The following is an 18,533-nucleotide window of genomic DNA, read 5'->3' as shown; positions in this document are numbered from 1 at the left end:
AGAATCATTAAAACTGACAATGCTCTAATTAAATGGCATGCCATTCCCTAAAGCAAGCATTAAAAATACTAGAATGTTTGTCTATTGATAGACATTCAAGGAGCCACAACTGTTAGAAGATGAATACATTAAAGAAATTATTGCAGATGTCAACTATCCAAATTCACAAATCTGTACTTCCTGAACACAGGCTAAATAACCTCAGCTACACTTAATAAAAAATTCTGAATCATCTGAGAATTTCAATCGCTCTGAATACATACACACCAATTAGTAGACAGCACCTTGTTATTTTAACAGAAAGCACAGTACTTTGAAAAGTCAAGAAGACAAAAAATTTGAAGTTGTCCTGCAATCACCTGAATCCCAGAGAAAGGAAAACAGACTTTGGAATCAGACAGATTTGTGCTTCAATCTTGGTTCAATCAATCTACCAGGTATGAGATATTGTGCTGCATTGCTAAAAAGTATCTCTGAGGTTCCATTTCTCATCATAAAATAATAGTAATGGCACCTATGCTAAGAAATTTTTCAGATTTAGAACTAAGAAATATCTTAGTTCCTGCATGTTTGATAAACGGTAACCACTATTCTTGCAATAATAAGCTCAACCTACCCAATGGCTATGGAAAAAGGAAATCAACTCCGATAAAAAGTAAAAAAGTCAATAAGGAGGAGTGAGGTTACAATCCATGAGGTGAAAGTAAATTCCATCTGATACAACTCATTTGTGATTAAAGAATATCTTTTACTAGCTTGGTACTAAATGGGAAAAATGCACAGGACCTCATTAGCTCAGCAGGTTTTCGGGCAGTGGTAATGCTTCCAGTAAAGAAAACCATTCCCTTATTCCTCATGCTTGCCAGGGACACAGCCCTACCGATTTTGAAGAAAGAAACATTTGTAGGTGTGCATGTGTTAAAAAGCACTCCTGTTCCCAAATGTGGCCACCCTCCATCAGTACAATTCTGTGGAAAGAAATAACAGGAGTTGGGCCACTCAGTGAGAAGCAGAAAGTTAACGTGACAATTATTCTGATCAAAGGCCTTTGCACAAATTCTCCTCATATTTTTGTTTGATTCTTCTTCTGAATTCTGAGAATACAAAGCTTGCTTTAAAAAAAAGGAAAAGCAGGTCTTCCTTGGTGGTGCAGTGGTTGAGAGTCCGCCTGCCGATGCAGGCAACACGGGTTCGTGCCCCGGTCCGAGAAGATCCCACATGCTGCGGAGTGGCTGGGCCCGTGAGCCATGGCCGCTGAGCCTGTGCTCCGCAATGGGAGAAGCCACGACAGTGAGAGGCCCACGTACCGCAAAAAGAAAAAAAAGGAAAAAAAAAAAAAAAAAAAAGGAAAAGCCAAAATCTTGTTTGAACTGCCAGGTTTATATATTTGGTTTGGTTCTTTTATTTTCTTTCTTTCTTTTTTTTTTCCTTTAGATGTTCAACGAGCATTGCTAGTTTTCTTTCTGGGAGAAACATTGCTAGTTTCTTTCTGGGAGGGGGGACGGGGGAGAGGCACGGCCTTTTCAGATGACTCCTCTTGCTTTGGGGAACAGGAAGTATACTGGTTTGTACACCACTCTCTCCCCAACACTTGGCATAAGGCCCAACATGTAGAAGCATTCATTCAACATTTATTGAACACCTAAGGGTCAAGCTCTGTCTTAACACACCTTATTCTCTGATGCCCTAGAGCAGCGGTCCCCAACCTTTTCGGCACCAGGGACCAGTTTCATGGAAGACAATTTTTCCATGGACGGGGGTGGAGGGGGTAAACATGGTTCAGGCGGTAATGCGAGTGATGGGGAGCGGTGGGGAGCAGCAGATGAAACTTCACTCCCTCGCCCCCACCCCCACTCACCTCCTGCTGTGTGGCCCGGTTCCTAACAGGCCTCGGCCCGGGGGTTGGGGACCCCTGGCCTACAGAATAAGACACCTGCCCTCACAGAGCTTATGATCACGCAGGGACCCCCAGGAAACATGTAATTACAAGAATGCTTAATAAATACTTTTTTTAGTTAAAGTGAATAATCTTTCTACCACATTTTTTGTCTTTTAAGTAGGAATTTAGAAATTTGCAATATATTCTTCCTCTAGTCAGATGCTGCCTCTCTAAACTACTAGAGTAGAAAATTTTTATGTTCACAACATAATTTTATGTCTCCATATAACAGAACAAATATTAAAACAAAATACTAGAAGTGAAACCACATTAGCCGAGGCTGAGGAGAGTAATTAACAAGATGTACAAAAGCTTATCATTTTCAAAGGGAAGAACGTCGGGATATCGTACCTATGGCAAAGCTAACTCCAAAATTAAAACTTAAAAACAAGAAAAAGTCAGTCTATTTTTCAACATTAAAATATAGGAAAGGGCCTTGGCAAGATCCAGGTCCCTGAAGGTACACCTAAGGTACATTGCTAGGAAAGAAGTTACTGCTTCTCTATTCCAGGGACCTCCTCAGAGGCATCCTTGCATTTTTAACTTTCCTATATTCAACTTTAGGTATTCCCTCTACTCCAACATCTTTGGAAATTCTTTCTAGGTTTGCCATATATTTGGGTAGCTCTAACAATTATATAGATATTTTAAATTTTATTACTATGGTACTTAGGACACTACTTTATGCCTAATATGACCTTGAACACACACAGTTGTATAGATATTTTTAAAACTTTCAAATACGTAATATGAGAATTAAAAATAAGTAAAGGACAAAGATATATACCAAAACCTTCTTTTCAAACTTTAGCATTTACATTTATAAACTTGAAAGTACTAGTTCTTTTTTTTACCTACTACAGTATAAAGAGCAAATATGACTCAGTGATGCCCACAAGACCTACTGCTCAAGATTCTGAGCAACACTAACTGTGAAGATATTTTCTAAAGAACTCACCACCGCAAAACTTCCTTCCATCCCTTTGATGAAGTGACACCATGAGGAAAGAGGGTTGATGAAAGTGAGGACAAGATTATGATAATGAGGAACCTGGACAGGATTTTCTTATTGGCAGGGACCCAAACACATGAACACTCTTAGTTTAAGACAAATCTACTTAAGAAATGCTTTTAAGAATAAAATCTGAAGGGGTTTAAGCCCAGTTATTTTGTTAATTTAGAAACAAGCTTTAATTGGTTTCTTCAAATACTATAATCTACTTCAATACATACCTGGGAACAAGAAGAGATATCTTTAAAATTCTTCTCAAGCACAAGTGATTTAGTGTCTGGACTGATAAGGTTAATCTCAAACCGTCCAACCTTAAAAATAAAAATATTCCAATGAATTTCAACTTATCAAGAAACTAACATATTACTTTACAGTTAAATATTTGACTAATAATACAGATTCAAATGCTCTATCCCAGACATACATACTCACATGTGTGTCAACATCCAATCCAACCAAATCTACAACCCCAATTATCAGCTGTCTGAAAACATTTCTTCCTTTCAGCTAGAAATCATGAAAGTTAAGTTGGTCTTAATTTACAAGAAACCATTTTTTTCCAAATTAGAAATTATTCTTTTAAAAAAAAAATGCAACCTTTCCACACCTTATATTTTCTAAAAATACTAATTATTTAATTATAATTTATAATCATGCTTTCTCACAAATGATCAACAGAAAGATATACTTGCAATTGGGCTGATAAATTTTAAAACTTTTTAAATAAACAACCATTTAGAAAAAATTAACAACATGGACTCTGGCTAGCTAAGAAAAAGAACAAATCCAGTAGCCCAAACAAGAGAGGAAACTCAGTTAACATATCACCACAGGAAAGACTATAGACACTTTAATTACATGCCTAGTGTTATCAAGGACAAAACAGAACAAAACCACCATGAACTTCTGATAAAGCAAATATTACATACTGGGACTGTTTACCAGGGTACACTGTGCAACTTCCTTCTCAGGGACTCTTTGCCATGGGATAAAAGGGCAGTCACTCCTTTTTTCAAGAAAACTCAAATCTGAGGAAAACTCAAATTAATCTTCAAACCTGAGGAGTAATTAAAGAATCTCTACAGGGTACTGTTAAGAATTAAGTTCTTTTAAGTGGAACTGGACATTTTTCTATACCCTGTACAACTTCAAAAACTACTTTTTAGAATTAAGAATCATCTTTTACACCTATAATATAGCTTGCACCAAATCATTTTAATAACTGGTCTAATAAATTATCAGGCCTATAATGTTTCTTTAACCGTCTCTTTTGTATGACAGAGTAAATTGGTGTATTCTCATCTGAAAATACACCTATGAGTCTCTGGGCTTTTCTTTTTTTTTTTCTCTTTAGAAAATGCTTTCTCCTTCATGAAGATTCACCCGCTCCCAGATCCACATCTCCAAACCCTTCATAAGATTGACTTTCTGCAGTCATTTAAAAAAATAACATTTATTTAAGAATCAACCTAAGGCAAATGCTGGTGATGCTAAGAGTAATCTATTCTTATTTCCCCAACAACTTTCCGTGATGTTCTGCAAGTGCTTCTCTCTTCCTCTCCCTTCCCTGCTCCCTGTTTTCTTACATTCCCCGTCTGCCTCTCACCCCTTCACTACTTTCCTTTGTTTGCTCTCTTTCTCCACCTTCCTTATCTGCTTCCCAACGGATATGACAGAAAGGTTGGATGCTTGCAGAGTGAGGACCGGCTGCTTCCGTCTAGCAAAGAATGGGGAAACACTACGAGAGCCCGCGGCCAGGGCAGCACCTGAAACAGCATCGTTCTGTTCTTCTCCGAATCCGAGGGCTGGACGTGGCTGGGCGCGCTGGCATGCCTCCTCCGCGGCTGCGGTTTCTGGCTGTTCTCCTGAACTTTCCTTTGCAGGACACCGGTGACGCTGCTGCACCGAGACCGGAACTCCTGCTGTTCATCAAAGCCAGAATCTTCCAAAATCCGCTCAGGGAAGCAGACTCGAGAGCTGGCCGGCCCAGGCTGGCTGGGCGCCGCGGGGAAGATGGGGTGGGTGTCGGTGACGCCATACCCTTCCTCGGACAGAACGTCGTTGGGGGAAGCGGGCGCCTGGGCCTCCGACACCGCCGGGTCCTCGCCGGCATCCGCGGCGCGCGGCCCGCCCTGGACCCGCAGGCGCTGCCGCTCGTGCAGGCTGAACTTCTCGATGCAGTCGTCGATGAGGCTGGACGGGGCCTTCTTGTGGGTCACGGTCACCTTGCCACAGTACAAGACCTCGAACTTCTGTGAGTTGTAAAAGGCGTCCTCGTTGTCTTTGCTGGGTTTGGCATCCTCTTTCATGGCCGCTTTCGATAACTGCCTTATGCTGCTGATAACATCGGGAACCTGGAAAAGCATTCAAAAATCCTCACTTTAGTTGAATATTTAGAGATCGTACATGTTTACCTAGACCAGTTATTATCACAGAATGTACGCTCATCCTAAATGATAAAACAAAGAAAGTAATAGATCCTACATAAGATAAAGCATAAACTTAAATTACACTATCGGACATAGTGATTTAAGGATAAGACTGGAATTTTATATCACTTTTATACTTTCCCCTTTTAAATGTATTCGTTTCCTAAAAACAAAACCATGAGACTATACAGGCCACTGCAACCTTTAATAAATCATCATAACATAACCTTTGAGTACTTTTAAAACGTATTATAAGGGATCAAAAGGTTAAAAATTAAATTTAAATATAAAAAATAAAGTAACATGCTAAGGTACCAACCACAGCTGAGATAAATAAATTATTTAATTAAATTATTATGAGCCTCAGCTGAAAGGAACCAAAGCTTCAACAGTGAGGCTAAAATTAACTTTCTGGATGAAAGACACCCCTCATCAGCATTAGCCATCAGGGAAAATGCAAATATAGACCACAGGAAGATACTATGTCATACCTATTAGAATGGCTAACATCAAAAAGCCCAAGTGGGGCTTCCCTGGTGGCGCAGTGGTTAAGAATCCGCCTGCCAACTCAGGGGACACGGGTTCGAGCCCTGGTCCGGGAAGATCCCACATGCCGCAGAGCAACTAAGCCCGTGCACCACAACTACTGAGTCTGTGAGCCACGACTACGGAAGCCAGCGCGCCTATAGCCCGTACTCCGCAACAAGAGAAGCCCCCTCTCGCCGCAACTAGAGAAAGCCCGCGCACGGCAACAAAGACCCAATGCGGCCAAAAATTAATTAATTAATTTAAAAGTCCAAGTACCCGCCAGGATGTGGAGCAACAGCAACTCTCATACACTGTGTGCAGAAATGTAAAATGGCACAGCTACCTCAGGAGTTTGGCAGCTGCTTGGGAGTTAAACATAGATCTCACAACCCAGTCATTCCACTCCTAGAGATTTAGGTGAAAGTCCTGAAAACGTATGTCAACAAAAAGACTTGTACACAGGGCTTCCCTGGTGGCGCAGTGGTTGAGAGTCCGCCTGCCGATGCAGGGGACACGGGTTCGTGCCCCGGTCCGGGAAGGTCCCACGTGCCACGGAGCGCTTGGGCCCGTGGGCCGTGGCCGCTGAGCCTGTGCTCCGCAACGGGAGAGGCCACAACAGTGAGAGGCACGCGTACCGCAATAAAAAAAAAAAAAAAAAAAGGCTTGTACACAAATATTCATAGATGCCTCAGTCACGATACCCCAAAACTGGAAACAACCCAAATATTCATCAACAAGTGAATGCTCACTAATTGTCAGGGAAATGTAAAGCAAAACCACAATAAAATATCACCTAACACTTGATAGGATGATTATCATCAAAAAGACAAGATATAACAAGTACTGGGGGAGGATGTGGGAAAAAGGAAACCCTTGTGCATTGTTGGTAGGAATGTAAATTGGTGCAGTCACTATGGAAAACAGTACGGAGGTTCCTAAAATACTAAAAATAGAACTACCATATCATCCAGCAATTCTACTTCTGGGTATATATTCAAGAGAAACAAAATCACTCTCTCGAAAAGACACCTGCACCCTCATGTTCATCACAGCATTATTCACAATAGTCAAGACATGGAAACAATCTAAGTCAACCTAAGTGTCCGTCAAAAGATGAATGGATAAAGAAACTGTGATAAATATTATTTAGCCATAAAAAAGGAAATCCTGCCATTTACGACAACATGGATGGACCTTGAGGGCGTTATGCTAACTGAAATAAGTCAGACTGAGAAAGGTAAATACTGTATGATCTCACTTATATGTGGAATCTTAAAAAAAAAAAAAAAAAAAAAAAAAAACCTCATAGATAAAGAGGACAGACTGGTGATTGCCAGAGGCAGGGGAGGGAGGAATGGGTGAAGGTTGTCAAAAGGTACAAACTTTCATTTATAAGATAAATAAGTTCTGGGATGTAATGTACAGCATGGTGACTGAGTTAATAATACTATATTGTATATTTGAAACTTGCTAAGAGAGTAGATCTTAAAAGTTCTCACAGGGCTTCCCTGGTGGCGCAGTGGTTGAGAGTCCGCCTGCCGATGCAGGGGACACGGGTTCGTGCCCCGGTCCGGGAGGATCCCACGTGCCGCAGAGCGCCTGGGCCCGTGAGCCATGGCCGCTGAGCCTGCACGTCCGGAGCCTGTGCTCCTCAACGGGAGAGGCCGCAACAGTGAGAGGCCCGCGTACCGCCAAAAAAAAAAAAAAAGTTCTCACAAGAAAAAAAGTCTATAACCATGTGAGGTGAGTGATGTTAACTAAACTTACGGTCATCATTTTGCAATATATACATGTATCAAATCATTAAGTTGCACTCCTTGAACTAAATACAATGCTATATGTCGATTATATCTCAATAAAACTGGAGAAAAAAGTGAAAGGATGAACACAAGGTGGTACATTCATACAAAATGAAATACAACTCATTCTCTCTCATCTGGTTTTCTGCAATAATCTTTTAACTGGTGTCCCTTGCCCCCTTCAATCTACTCTCCAACGTAGAAAGGATCCTTTTTAAACTTGTCATATTGCTCACCTGCAAGTCCTCCAAGCTCCCCGTTTCATTAAAAGACAAAATCCCTACAATGTCCTACAGGGCCCTCACCCTCTGCATTTGACATAGATTAAATGTGCACTGTGGCTACACATTCTCCATGTGACCTTTAGACAGTCAACCTGGATTTCGTCTTTTCATTCTCGCCTCGTCTCCGCTGACCTTACTCCTCCCAGCAGCCCTCTCTCACTCACTCTGTTCCAGCCCCACTCGCTTCCTGGCTACTCTTTGAACATGCCAGGCAGACTCCTCCCTCAAGGTCTCTGAACTCCAAGTCCGCCCCCAGATAACTGGATGGCTCACTCCTCATCTCATTTAAATCCATGTTCTAATGTCGCCTTGAGGCAGCATCCATCCCCTAAACCAAAACACACATACACACACACACAGAGACACACTCTGACACAGCCAGCATTCCCCTGGAATTTTCCCCCATTTTATTACTCTCTATAGCACTTACCTCTTTTAACATTCTGTGTAATTGATTTGCTAGAATGTAAGCCCTAGGAGGGTGGTGATTTCTGTCTCTTTTCCCGCATTTTTTCCTTGTATCCCCAAAGCCTAGAGTAAGTCCTGCTACAAGGTAGATCCTCCATATGTGGACTGGGGGGAAAAAACTTTTTTTGGTAATTTCTACCTTTGGAAAAGAGAGATCATCTTATACGCAGGGTTGCTTCATATTCAGACATACAAGGTATTTCTTCAAATATTCTAGCACCCATTCTAAAACCAGAATTTCTTCTCTTTCTCATAATTCCTTGGGATATACTGCCAGAACATTCACAGTTTAAAAATCACAAGACTTTCAGCTTGCTAGTAGAGTATTTCCTATGAAAGAATAAAGTCCAAATGCTATAGTTTCAATGACTCACCCTGAACATTTGACATATCTCCAGGGAAGTCAGATGCTTTGTACTAACACATGATCAACAACCTTAGCCCTCTGTCATTTTACTTTTGCCTTAGTGTCTGACAAGGGCCAAAGCTATGGAGACTGACCTAGATATTCAACCCTGAAAAAAGCACAATGATTCTAGTGGGTTAGGCAAAACCCTAAAACAGATGGCTTCCTCCTTCCTCACTAACCATATTTCATTAAATACTTTTCATCTGATTTTACAACCCTAGTGCACCTAAATTTCCAAAGCGTCTCTATGGAGTGCAGAATAAGAAATATTATCTGTAGGATTTTTTTTGAACATGCAGAATTTTGATCTTGTCACAAATATTTTAATGATTATTAGAGTTAATTCTATCAAGACTGAAAATAAAGTCAGTTTGACCTTAGTTGTATCAATTCCTCTATAAGTTTGTACTTTTTCTCATTGAGAGCTGTTATGTGAAGAACTGATTAGTGGCTGAATTCCTATAGTCTCACAGGACATTTCCCTGTGACCACAGGTAGAAGCTCAATACCTAAATATAATTCAGTTAATGACCCAGTTCATAGAAGCAAAGCTTATCATCTTGACTAAACTGAGTAGGTAATTTAATCTTCCAATAATTTGAATTGTTAACTGCACCGTAAAACATAGATTCTAGTTGCCTTTAACATCTTCTCTCAGGTCATGACTAAACGCAGCTTTCAATGACCTGCAAAGAGGCTGGCCTGTGAAACCGATCTAACAACATTCAGCTCTGTTTTTGCTTATAAGTGGAAGATACATATGTAAGTTAACATTATACAGCCCCTGCCTACACACTCAGAGCCCATACCAGAAGGGACACTCTGATAAAGAAAGACAGTAGAATATCCACAGTGGGAAAATGAGTTATCAGAGAACCATGAAAACTTTCTGTTGGGACATTTATTTGAGATCAATCAGAAGCAACACAAGAGAAACACAAAATCTCTATCCAGTACTTGCACATACACAAGACATTTTGGGAAAACACTATTCTCCTATAGGACAGTGTTAACTGACATATATTTAGATTTTGATTTAGATGTGTTTTTGAATGAATTTGACTCCTTGCATGTATCACATCTTTCAACGTCTTTTTTTCTCTTTACCATTAATGCTATAAGCTCCTAAGTGAAAGACTGAGTTGTGGTGATTTTGTGTCTTACTAGAGTTCTTCCATATGACCACTGGGAGAGAATTCTGTGCTCAGAAAAAAACTGAGTGACAGTTGTCAGCAAACAAAAATATACAAATAGTGAACAACCACCTAGAACCCTGATGAAAGCTCTCCAGGATTGAGATGGGGTTAGTAAATTCCTGTTGATAACACAAGAGAGATCTAGCACTCCCCAGAATAGAGAGCTGAGGCTTTCCACTCTGCTCAGTGCTCACCCCAACTAGGAAGTGAATGTGTGTTGCAAGAATGTCTTCAGATGCTAGGAGACACCTCAAGCTACACGCTCTAGGTTCATACTCTAGTTATTAGTACTCTGGCTACGAATAATGCCACTGCTCACAATCTGCTTACATCTCACAGAGTCTGATGAAAATTCAATGCCAATTCAAGGCAAAGTTTTTATTGTATGGCAGCATATAATTTTAACACAAAATAACAATAATGAAAAGGGAGTTAATAATCCCTGTACCCAGGAATTAAGAGATTTATACTCTCTCCCCTGATCTGCCAGGAATTTGTGTCATTCTGCTTTCTAGAGTTTCCTTGCCAGTAAAGTAGGGGACGAGAAACATGCTCAAAAAGATCTCACCTAAATCCAAATTTCTATGGGTTTATTTTAGCATTGATGTCAATATAGGAACAAAATAATGTACATTAAAAGAAGATGGAAGGGGGTTTCCCTGGTGGCGCAGTGGTTGAGAGTCCGCCTGCCGATGCAGGGGACACGGGTTTGTGTCCCGGTCCGGGAAGATCCCACGTGCCGCGGAGCGCCTGGGCCCGTGAGACATGGCCGCTGAGGCTGCGCGTCCGGAGCCTGTGCTCCGCAACGGGAGAGGCCACAACAGTGAGAGGCCCGCGTACCGCAAAAAATAATAATAATAAAATAAAATAAAAATAAAGAAAAGAAGATGGAAAATCATCTCTATTATTAAGCCAGAAATACTGTAAGTCATCGACATTATTCATTTCCATTGACACAAAATAACCAATTTCAACAAGCGATAAAATAAATGGGGCTTTTTTCAAATGCCTCATGATGTTTAGAAAAAGCACAGGGCCACCTTTAGCTAGTATTCTGTCCTTACACCTTCAGTGATCTCACTAAAAGAATGTAAGTTCAAGTATCAAAATTCAGACATTAAAGCAATTCCTCACTCTAGAGGAAAGAAAAGTTGCCACTAGACTCCTGGATGTCAGGCTGTTGTTTCTCATTAATTAATTATCATAATTAGTTATCACATTCCAAGAAATCCAGTGGTATTGTAAAAATTACACTTCACCTGACTTCACAAGGAAATAGATTCTACAACTACCACACACTGATGTTTAAAGTCCTAAGCAAACCCAAGGGAAAAAAGTCTGGATACTGAAAAAGCACAAAGGAAAGATACCTTTTGGTCAGGAAGCAAGCTGAAAACTGGAGTCGTCCTCCAAGAGCAGTGAATATGCCAAACTGATGTAATCCTTAGTATTAGCTCTCTGTCGTGCTTAAGAAGTTCTCTTGCATTCTAGATAAGCCAGCAGTAATTTTGCTGTATTTGTTCAAGTCGATGTTATCGCTATGCAGCCAATTATAAAACTTCCCGGGAATAACCGTTATTGCTTCAAAAGTAAAGTATTTCCTGACTCTGCAACCAGGAAACACACTGATTGTTCAGGGCTAAAGAACAGACTCTCTAGTTTTCTTTAAAAAGAAGCATTTTAAATTTGAGTACCACTGTCTTTCTTATGCTGTTTAAATAATCACGTGTCCAAGGCTTATTAATTATGAAGGTAGGAGAAAATTAATCTATAATACAATATCTTCTTTCTTCATAGAGTTCATTGATAAACAGATGAACTTCAGCAAACATTTAAAAATGGATACAAATATGAATAGGAAAATAAGCCTCTTAAGACATATTTAAAGCAAAAAAAAAAATAACTGGGTACATTCTTTCACAATGGACATGAGCTTGGCTGCTTGATTCATTATTAATCTTTTTATAATAATTATAGTAGGCACAGCAAGATTTTGATAAGCACAAAAAAGAGGGAAAAGGTGTAAAAAAAAGTTGAGGAAAAAATACTAGGAAACATTTCAAGTAAATTGCAAAAAACCTGCCAAATGAGAAGAATTAATCATTTAAACTAGTCTCAATCAAAGAGAGACAGTAAGGAAAAGAAATGTATTTGCTTTGGAAGTAATACATGCCATTAGAGGATGGATAGATTTCCTTTCTAATTCTGTTTTACTTAAGAAACTATTAAGATCAGTTCAGCATCTTGAGAAAAGACTGATTTTAGAAGATATATACGTGCCATGAAATAGTTCATTTACATTAAGGAAAAAAATCACCATTATTTAAGAACCCATGAAGATGTTCCAGCCCAGTTACTTTGGAGGAACACTCAGTCTGTGCTGTCATTTTTAAGGTGACGTTGTCTGACAATTTCAATAAGAAATAAAACTGATTTTTAAACCATTTTAACTTTTATCCAAAAGTACTTCAGTGATTCTTTGTATTTGGTTAAATATATAAATAATAATATTAACAGTATTAATTATTAATAATATATAAATTATTCTTTTAAAGTAAACCTTACACAGTAAAAAAGAGGTGTAATTATCACTAGGTCTAGAGTCAAAATCAACTGGAATAATGCAGTGGTCTTAAAATCACAGAATTTTAAAGTTAAAGACACTCTTATGGAATCACCCGTTCCCACTATCTTGTTTTACAGATGGGGAAACAAACGGTTTACATTAAAAGTTAAACCATGGGGCTTCCCTGGTAGCACAGTGGTTAAGAATCCACCTGCCAATGCAGGGGACACGGGTTAGAGCCCTGGTCAGGGAAGATGCCCCATGCTGTGGAGCAACTAAGCCCGTATGCCACAGTTACTGAGCCTGCGCTCTAGAGCCCGTGAACCACAACTACTGAGCTCGCAAGCCACGGCTACTGAAGCCCATGCGCCCAGAGCACATGCTCTGCAACAAGAGAAGCCACGGCAAGGAGAAGCCCGCACACCACAACAAAGAGTAGCCCCCGCTCACTGCAACTAGAGAAAGCCCGCATGCAACAAGACCCAACACAGCCAAAAATAAATAAATAAAATTAATAAATTTATAAAAGAAAAAAAAAGTTAAACCATGAAAGAATAATGAGATTACAAGTAACGAGACTCTTTGGTGCCAAAGAAAGCAAGAATATCTCTACTACTTACACTGCAGTCATACAAGTTGCTTGGGTTTGAGTCTTGGGCTTCAGCCAAGACAGTTTCCTCTCAGATTAAGCTTTGGTTCTTAGATATTCTCAGCCCCTTTGCTCCAAACTCATTTTTGGCTCAGCGCTTCTCTGTTGTTTCCTGGTGGCCTCTGAGTTAGTTCAAGCATCAGAGAGAGAAATTCCTTGAACTTCCTACCAAGTTCTCCCGTCCTATTCTGTCTCACTGCTCATATCTTTGAATTCCTTCTCCAAAAGATATGACTCGTGCCTTTATGACCGTTCAAAATTTGAAAAAGTGATCAGATGTAAAATAAACGAGGGTAACTCACAGGAAATCCAGGGACTCATAATTTTGATTGATTAAGAGAATGGAATGTCCTCAGTAGTGGCTGAGTTTAGTGCTACAGGGAAATAAGACAGAAGATGGGGTGGGTTGAGAAGTTAGATGGCAAAGGACAGACAAGGAGAGTCCTTTTCAATTCCCCTTTCAAAAGCAAACTCATTCTTTCAAAAGTGGATTAGTCGGGACTTCCCGGGTGGTGCAGTGGTTAAGAATCCGCCTGCCAATGCAGGGGACACGGGTTCAAGCTCTGTTCCGGAAAGATCCCACGTGCCATGGAGCAACTAAGCCCGTGCGTCACAACTCCTGAGCCTGCACTCTAGAGCCCGCGAGCCACAACTATGGAGCCCGTGAGCCACAACTACTGAAGCCCACACACCTAGAGCCTGTGCTCCGCAACAAGGAGACGCCCACGCACCGCAACAAAGAGTAGCCCCCCGCTCGCTGCAACTAGAGAAAGCCTGCACACAGCAACGAAGACCCAATGCAGCCAAAAATAATAAATAAATTAATTAATTTTTAAAAAAGTGGATTAGTCCACAGCATGGCATATTAGAAAAGTATATAACATGCAGTTAGAGGTCTAGAGTTTAAAGCCCCATTCCAGTATCTATGATTATCTGTAGAAAAGACACCATATCCTGGTTTTTCACCTGCAAAATGGGAATCACAATGTTTATGTCAAAGGTAAACTGGGAAAATTAAACTAAAAGTGCAAATGTGCCTGACACAGTGCTAGGACAGTGAAAACATTCAACAATGTTTAATTAAATCTAAAATGTAAGTCTGACTTGTACTGTGTAAGGAGAAGAAGGAAGTGAGAAGCTGTTGCTAAATAAAAAAACATTGCCTTTGTGAAAGTTAAATTGTAGCAGGGGGTATAGAATGAATAAGTAAAATATAAAGGATTTGAGATAGTAAAAAACTGCCAATGAGAAAAATAATGCCCAGAAGCGGGGACAGAAATTTTGGAGGGGGTGGCCAAACAGTTGCAATTTTAGAGAAAGGTGTCTCTATAAAATATTTGAGTAAAAACCTGAAGTCAGCAAGGTGAGCCATACAGATATCTGAGGGTGGAACATTCCAGGCAGATAGCACACCAAGTACGAAGGCCATGAAGCAGAAATTCGCCTGGCATGTTCAGGGAACAGTGAGGGGTCCATGTGGCTGGATGCAAGTGAGGCAGCAGAAGATTACTGAAGAGGCCACTGTGGGGAACAGGGGCATCTAAGTCATGCAGGACCTTGAAAGGACTCTGGCATTTACTCTTGATGAGACAGATAGCCATTGCAGAGTGCTGAGTTACATGTTTAAAGAATCCCTTTGCCTGCTGTATGGAGAACAGATGGCAAGGATAAGGGGGCAGAAGCCTACTGCACCCAGGATGCGCCAACGGTGGTTCACAGGAGAACAGCAAGGCACGGGGTAAGAAGAAGCAGGCTTCTCAATATAATTTTAAAGGCACAGTCAACATGATTTGTGGATGGATCTCACGTGGACTGTAAAAGGAGAGGAGGCCTGGATGAACTTTATGGGTTTTGGCCAGAGGAACTAGAGTGAGGGATGGGGATGGCTTAAGAGAGTAGGAGCTAAGCTTTGGATTGTTAGTTTTGAGAAGCTTACAGACATCCAACGGGTGATGTCAGTAGGCAGTTGAGTACATGGAGCTCAGGGGTGAGGACAGAGCTGAGAAAGAAAACTTGGAAGATACTAGCATATAAATAGCATGTAAAGCCATGCAGTTAGAGGAGTCCATCAAAAAGTGAGCACAGATGACACAGAGACACAGAGCAAGAGGGAGAGAGACATGGTGAGCTAGGCAGAGAGAGAAATATCTCCAGGAACCAAGCCCTGAGGCGCACAATGACTATAGTTTAGGGGATGGAGAGATACGAGCAAAGGAAAATACAACAAGAGACACAGGTAAAACCAGAAAAGGACGGTATCCGGAAGCCAAGAAAGAAAGGTTTCCAAGAAGGAGGGGGTAAGCACTATGAGATCACAGGTGACTTTGACAAGAAAAGTTTTGGTGGCACTTAAGGCAAAAGCCTTACTGGAGTAGGTTTGAAAGAAAATTTTAGGAACAAAATCCAAAACATTAGGTACAGACAATCTTTTAGGGCTGTAGCTAGAGGTACAAGTGAGTCAAAAGAGGGTTCTCTTATAGATGGGAGAAATGACAGCTTCCAATAGGGAATTTCCAACAGTGAAGGGGAAATTGATGCTGTAGAGAAAGAGAGTAGCACTGCTAGCAACATCTTTAAGTAGGCAGGAGGGGACAGTGGAAGACTTTGAACTGACCCAGGGCATGGGAAGTTCATCTCAAAAGGTGCAAATGCAGGAAGACACAGTGGTGGGAGTTTGGAGAATGTGTCCTCTGACTGCTTTAATTTCTCAGTAAAACAGAAAGCATAATCATCAGCTGAGGTAAGGATAGGGAAGAAGATCAAATGAGTATTGATCAGTAAACATTTAATTTAATTCAAGGCTGACTGTAGGCAAAATTGTGAGGTGATGGTATCTTGAGAACCCTCAAGCTTCACTTTCTGTGTTCGGATGATGTGGAAATGTGACTTCTACAACTCCTTCATGGAAACATTGCATTTTAACCTAAGTTTTAACTTGAGAACTGAAGTATCTTAGATGAAACTCAGGAATCAACCAGAAATTAGAAGAGAGGTTTTTGCACCCTGAAATGAAACAATGCGGGTAAACAGTTTTTTCTGCCTAGGATGAGATTGGGAGCTAACCTTGTAAGTAACAGTTGTATAAGAAATGAACTTTGGAAAAAGTTCACGTGTGGTAGGGAAAAAAAGTGTTCTGTACCTTACCAAAATAAGAATAACACAGTTTGATTATACAGTATTTGTGTCACTTGTGAAAAATAATTCTATATTTCTTTTTTTGGATATGGATATTTATACAGATATGACCAAAAAAGGTGAAGTAAGCAGAGTCACCAATGCAAGAAAATCAAACTTCTTACAAACATGTAATCAAGAAAGTTAATCTTTTACTTTCTAACTACAGAAACACGGAATAGGGGCATCTAAGAAACAATCCTGAAAAGCTGTTATTTATTTACTTATGCTGGCACTATGAGACCCACTTTCAAATGCAGCAATATCCCTCTACCCAACCACAAAGCACTTTAAATGTGAGATCAACCTACTACCTGTTTATTCAACAGAATGCTTTGTATTCATCAAATCAGTCCTATTATTTGCTTAATGCTCACATTTTAAAAAATATACAATTCAAAATCAGTAAACCTCTAGCCAGGCTAAGAAGAGAGGACACAAATTACTAATATTAGAAATGAAAGGGGGACATCGCTACAGATCCCATGGAAATTAAAAGCATAATAAAAGAATACTATGAACCACTCCATGACCAGAAATTCGATATCCTAAATGAAATGGACCATTTCCTTGAATGCTACAATCTGCCAAAATGCATACAAGAATAAATAAATGATCTGAATAGGCCTAAATCGAATCAACAGTTAATAATCTTCTAAAACAGAAAGCACCAGGCTCAGATGGATACACTGGTGAATTCTGTCAAACATTTAAGAACAAAATGATACCAATCCTCCATAATCTCTTTCAGAAGATAGAAGCAGAGAAAATACTTCCTAATTCATTCTATGAGGCCAGCAATACCTTAATATCAAAACAAGACAAAGACAGTATAAGAAAACTACAGACCAATATCTCTCATGAATATAGATGCAAAAATCCTTAACAAAATACTAGCATACCAAATCCAGAAAAGTATAAAAAGAATTATATACCAGGACCAAGTAGGATCTATCCCAAGTATGTAAAGGTGGTTCAACATTCAAAAATCGATTAATGTAATCTATCACATCAACAGACTAAAAAAAAAATTCACATGATCAAATCAATAGAGCAGAAAAAGCATTTGACAAAATCCATCACCCATTAATGGTAAAAACTCTCAATAAACCAGGAATAGAGGGGAATTTCTTCAACAATCTAGAAAAAAATCTACAGCTAGCATCATACTTAATGGTGAGAAACTCAAAGCTTTCCCACTGAGATCCAGTACACGGCAAGGATATACTCTCTCAACATTCCTTTTCAACATCATACTAGAAGTCCTTGCTAATAGGCAAGAAAAGGAAACTAAAGGTATACAGATTGGAAAGGAAGAAATAAAACTGTCTGTTCTGAGATGACATGATTGTCTGTAGAAAATCTGAAATAAAAATAAAGGAAATAAAAATTTACCAAAAAAACAGTCTCTAGGTCCATCCATGACCTGGCTATTGTAAATAGTGCTGTAATGAACATTGGGGTGCCTGTGTCTTTTTGACACATCATCACCTGGAACACCTCCTGGAACTAATAAGTGATTATAGTAAGGTTGCATGATACAGGGTTAATATACAAAAGTCAATTGCTTTCCTATATGCCAGCAATGAACAAGTGGATTTTGAAATTAAAAACACAATATCATTTACATTAGCACCCCAAACGTGAATATTTAGGTAAAAAAATCTAACAAAATATGTATAAGATCTATATGAGATCTACAAGACTCTGATGAACATGATCAAAGTAAAGCTAAATAAATGGAGAGATATTCCATGTTCATGAGTAGGAAGACTTGATATTGTCCAGATGTCAACCTGACCTATAAATTCAATGCAATCACAGTCAAATCCCAGCAAGTTGTTTTACAGACATTGACAAACTTATTCTAGGTTTATATGGAGAGGCAAGCAACCCAGAATAGCCAACACAATATTAAAGGAGAAGAACAAAGTTGAAGGACTGATGCTATCTGATTTCAAGATTTACTATAAAGCTATGAGAATCAAGATAGTGTGGTATTGGCAAAACAACAGACAAATAGATTCATGAAACATAATAAAGAGCCCAGAAATAGTCTCACATAAATATAGTCAACTGA

The 18,533-nt window shown here is 39.7% G+C and overlaps 1 protein-coding gene across 5 annotated transcripts in view; it reads right to left on the bottom strand.

Annotated features, from left to right (window-relative positions):
- Positions 1 to 18,533, bottom strand: part of TBC1D4 (TBC1 domain family member 4) — a gene marked incomplete at both ends in the record, with an annotated part of 215,685 nt that overhangs the window by 76,718 nt on the left and 120,434 nt on the right. For all 5 annotated transcript variants that reach the window (XM_079721895.1, XM_079721894.1, XM_079721896.1 and 2 more), the window contains 2 exons: positions 3,173 to 3,262; positions 4,718 to 5,305. In XM_079721895.1, coding sequence (XP_079578021.1) covers positions 3,173 to 3,262; positions 4,718 to 5,305 — 678 coding nt within the window. The remainder of the gene's footprint in view (positions 1 to 3,172; positions 3,263 to 4,717; positions 5,306 to 18,533) is intronic.

Source organism: Hyperoodon ampullatus (genome assembly GCF_949752795.1).
Source record: "Hyperoodon ampullatus genome assembly, chromosome: 16".
Taxonomy (NCBI): domain Eukaryota; kingdom Metazoa; phylum Chordata; class Mammalia; order Artiodactyla; family Ziphiidae; genus Hyperoodon; species Hyperoodon ampullatus.
Note: the sequence above shows the minus strand (reverse complement) of the source record. Positions and strands in the feature narration are given on the sequence as shown.